This window comes from Mus pahari, chromosome 1 (genome assembly GCF_900095145.1).
Source record: "Mus pahari chromosome 1, PAHARI_EIJ_v1.1, whole genome shotgun sequence".
NCBI lineage: Eukaryota > Metazoa > Chordata > Mammalia > Rodentia > Muridae > Mus > Mus pahari.
The window spans coordinates 74,762,937-74,767,738 of NC_034590.1; the positions used below are offsets into that span (position 1 = coordinate 74,762,937).

At 43.5% G+C, this 4,802-nt stretch overlaps 1 protein-coding gene across 1 annotated transcript in view; it reads left to right on the forward strand.

Annotated features, from left to right (window-relative positions):
- Positions 1 to 2,029: 2,029 nt before the first annotated feature.
- The window catches only part of LOC110321800 (olfactory receptor 52B6), a 5,289-nt gene continuing 2,516 nt past the window's right edge, over positions 2,030 to 4,802 (forward strand). The window contains exon 1 of the mRNA XM_021198347.1: positions 2,030 to 2,233. Within this exon, the coding sequence (XP_021054006.1) occupies positions 2,030 to 2,233 (204 nt within the window). The remainder of the gene's footprint in view (positions 2,234 to 4,802) is intronic.

Genomic DNA, 4,802 nt, shown 5'->3' on the forward strand with positions numbered 1-4,802 from the left:
GGCCAGCCTGGTCTACAGAGTGAGTTCCAGGACAGCCAGGGCTACACAGAGAAACCCTGTCTCGAAAAACCTAAAAAAAAAAAGATGTTTCTACAGTAGTAGGTTTCTAAACTTTTCAAAAAGCCTTTAGTGTTATCTGTCTCTCCTTATTACCTCCTCTAAATACACCACCCTCCCATCTGTCCCCCCCTTCAGTCCTCTTCTTCAAATTTCCCTTTTTAATACTATAATGCATATATATGTATGTAGATGTATGTGTATATATTAATATGTGTGTATATATATATACTATACACATACACTATATCCTTGTTAGACTTGTTGATCTAACCTCCTTTCCCTCTGTGGGTAAATGAAACACATATAGATGGATAGATAGATGACATGAAAGCTAACATCTATGTATAAGAGGAAACATGTTTGTCTTTCTGAGTCTGGATTAGATCATTCAGGATGGTCATTGCTAACATTTAGATATTTCTAGCTCTATTTACCTGCAGGTTTCAGAACTATGTTTCTCTTAGCAGTTGAATAATATTCCATTGTGTAAATGTACCACATTTTCATTATCTATTCATTAACTGATGGACAGATTGGCTGTTTACAAACTCTGGCCATTATGAACAAAGCAGCAGTGAACGTGGATGTGAAAGTATTTCTTTCTCTGGGTGCTCCATTAGGGGTCCAAATGGGGTGGTGCATGCCTGAGAGGGAACTGCTGCAGACAGGCCCTCCTCATAGCTAAGCAGTGCCTGATAGAGACAAGAGAGTGGAGAGTGGTAAACCACTCCTGCAGATAATGAGAAATTTGCTCTGACTTTTGATCATAAGGAAAGGAAAACTCATACCCGAAAACATAATGACACTAAAAATAACAGCAGGGACTAGCAATGCCTATCAGTCAATAGCACACACAAGGCCCCAGGTTCTTAGAACCTCGTTAACAAGGAATACTATCACACCTCTGTAATCATCCACTTCAAAAGTGGAGGCAGGAGGATGGATTAAAAATTTAAGGTCATCCTCAACTATATAGGTGATTTCAAGCCAGAGTGGGCTACATGAGACCCTGTTTCAAAAAAAAAAAAATTGTCAAATGTTTAAATGAACAAAACAGCACTCCCTATCCATCTATCCATTGTTTGCTTAGAACACTGGATTAGTTGTCTGGCTAACGCAATAAAACACCGAAACAAAGCAACTTAAGGAAGGAAGGGTTCATTCTGGCTCCTGGACATGGTGGCAGTTGGTCACTTTGCATCTACAGTCAGGACACAGAGGGAGATGAACACTGGAGCTCAGCACATTTTCTTTTTTGTGTCTGACCTGCCAGGTATGGTGGGTTCTCTCGCCTCAGTCTTATCTGGCAAGCCCTCACAAAAAAGCCCAAAGCTTTGTCCTAAGACCATGGTGCATAGAATCAGTACACACCATGTAAGTGAAGGGGATCCCTCAGGTCCCTGAGGAAAGTATGGGGAAGAGAACAGTGAAGTGGAGAGTTGGTGGCAGGGAGATGAGGGCCTCCACTCAGGTGAGGATCAGAGTCTCGACTTCAAGACAGAAAAGAATTTCAGAACCAATCAGTAGGAAGTGGAGTAAGAGTTTGTTTGGATAGTGTTCTAACCTGGAATTTAAGCACAAGGATTAAAACAGAGGCATTCAGGTGAGAGTTTTAATTGTTTGTATAGCAGCGTGTGTGTGTGTGTGTGTGTGTGTGTGTGTGTGAGAGAGAGAGAGAGAGAGAGAGAGAGAGAGAGAGAGAGAGAGAGAGAGAGAGAGNGAGAGAGAGAGAGAGAGAGAGAGAGAGAGAGAGAGAGAGAGAGAGAGAGAGGCAGAGACAAAGACAGAGAGACAGAGAGATAAAGATTTGAATGGGTACTGAATTTGTATCTTCAAAAGTTTGCTAAAAACTTTAGGTGAATTCACAGGTCCTTCGCATAGTATGTTTGGCCTGTTTATCAAAAGCACTCTGTTCCACTTGGCTCCACGCCAAAGCTACACCTGTGCATGTTCACCTGTGTTGAGTGAGATGGCTGCAATGCTGGGAGAGGCAGCTGACGATGAGGAACAGAGGGATCCACAGAACCAGGAGAATTACTTCTCCCAAAGGACAGGAGAGGATAAACACTGTGCAAGTGAGGAAGCCGGAGACTATATTCTTATATTTAAGAAGCCCGAGCTACAGATGAAGTGTGGAACAGGAAAACCAAATCAGAGGGTACCACAGGGGGAGGTAAGTCCTGAAGAGGTGTCTAGGGTGGCAGGAAGTCTTAAAACAGAGGAAAGGGTGAAAACACCTAGCAGAAGTGGTGGTGTTCAAAGAGGGACGGAGAGTATGGCCAAAGGTAGCTGGAGTGAGCTGTATTTTCCTGAGAGGGAGTGTGGAAAGTAGTTTCAGGGTCTCATTTCAAGTGAGGATGGAGAGACAGGTGGGTAGCTGACTCTTAGTTCCTGAGGAAGCTCATAAACATCATATAGGTTCTACCCTTAGACATGGAGGAAGAGCAGAGGGAGAGGGCAAGATGCTGTGGACCATTCAGAGAGGACACACACTGAGGTGGACACCAGGCTGGTCCTGTGAAGGATGGAATAGCAGAAGCAGGAAAAAGAAAACACTAGTCCAGCTGAAAGAAAACTAAAGGATGGAGGAGGGGTGGTGAGGTGGCTCAGTGGAGAAGGGTGATTGCAGTCAACCCTAAAGACTGGAGTTAATCGTCAGGACCCACATGGTGGAAGGAGAGAACCAACTCTCTTGCAAGTTGTCTTCTGACCTCCACATGTGCAATGTGGCATTTGTGCCAACATATTCATATATAATAATAATAATAATAATAATAATAATAATAATAATAATAATAATAATTTTGTTAAGGGTGGAGCAGGACACAGAGGAAACAAAATAAATCAGGCTGTGCCCATTCGTCTAAACTTCTACTAAAAGAGCTTACTTAGAAAAGAGAGAAGAAAGCTTTAGGGCCAGCAAACATTAGTTAAGAAATCAACAAGGGAAATGAGGATGTCAGAGAAATCCCAGTAACTGCCTACATTTGTAATAGATAAGATATAAGCTGTTATCAAATGGGAATCTACACTCTACAAGAGGAAACAGACAAGAAGCCAGACTGGGGAATCATTGATGCCTGGGGAAAATGTGAAATTGGGAGCATGCACATTGGTTTCTTGGGATCTCAGGCTGGCAGAAGCCTAGAGCTCAGAGAAAGACAATAAGACCAGTTGTCTACTTATTTAACTCTGAGGAATTTATCTCTGTTCTGCTTCTACTTTAAGTGAAATATTTAGATAAAGGAGACACACTGTATGGAAGAGGAGGTTTCGATGTTACAGAAGGAGGGATCGGTACATGAAAGTGTTGGGCACATAAAGAGAGGTTTGAAAGAAAGGATTGCTTGATGGATGTTTAAAGTGAGTTGCTGGACTTGCTGGATAGTGTGAGGTGTGGGTCAGTGGGTTCCTGAAGCAGAGTGCAGAGATAACTGGACTAGAGAGAGAGATGCAGGGAGCTCCTCTCTCTCTCTCTCTCTCTCTCTCTCTCTCTCTCTCTCTCTCTCTCTCTCTCTCGTTCAGCAGGAAGAGCCAGCATCAAGGTGGAGAATAATGTTGGTACAAGTGCTGAGGTCACACACAAGGTGGACACCAACAGTGAGGAAGATGACCAGTACACTGTGGGGGGAGCGAGCTCAAATGGCGTCAAGCAGAGATTAGCACAGAACAGACTGCAATCATCAATCCGCCAGTTAGTTCTGTGGGATCCACGGGCATTCTCACTGTGAACTTGGCTGAGTGAAGGGAAATGCACCTCTTCTCGAATCCTCCCTCTCAACTTAACATACTTAGCAATCCTAAGGCAGGCATCAGTGAAGAAGACACAGTTCTGACTACCATAAAGCATTCCATAAAGGACAGCTGAAAACTGACCAGTGGGTTAAGGGGAAAGAAAAGAAGGGAGGAGGGTTGCAGAAGGTAGGGAGAGACTGAATACAGGGGCATAACGGACTATCTAATTCAGTCACTCTGGGGATGAGAAAAGTGTTTCCGCATAAAAAGTCTAGACTTTCCTAAATAAGACAGTGAGCATGGAGGAACCAGAAGACATGGAGTGATACAGAGGAGGAGGAAAGCAGATGCACTGGTTGACAAGTTCGAAGGGAGAAACTAGTAAGAGTGTGTGTGCCTACACAGTTAGTGACTACATGTAATAGATGTGGGGTGGGGTTAAAGAAATGGCTCAGCAATTAAGAGTGCACTCACAGAGACATACATTATAAAAACAACGGAGAGAGAAGCAGGGTTCAGATGGTTGACTTCAAATAATTTAAAGAGGACTGAGGAGCATTCAAGGAACTGAATACATAGTTAAGATAATGACCATATATGGTCTTTTCTTTGTACCCTGCCTCTAGAAGCCAAGGCTGAAGCCATTAGACTCAACTGAAGTCTGAGCATGGTCAGGGCTGATGCAGCTGAAATCAATGAAGAGCAAAAAGTTAGCGATGCCCAGAGAACTGAGGGCATCTATACTCCATAAGGAAAAAGCAGTCCTTACATCCAAGGACACAAACTAGAACTGAGTCAGGATTACCAGAGCACAGTTGGCTATCTATCTGGTAAGCCCCTATTTTCTAGGTCAGCAGGTTTCTATTCAGGCCAAAGAATTCACAATCAGCCACCAAACGCAGACACTATTGCACATGCCAGCAAGATTTTGCTGAAAGGACCCTGATATAGCTTTCTCTTGTGAGGCTATGCCAGTGCCTGGCAAACACAGAAGTGGATGCTCACAG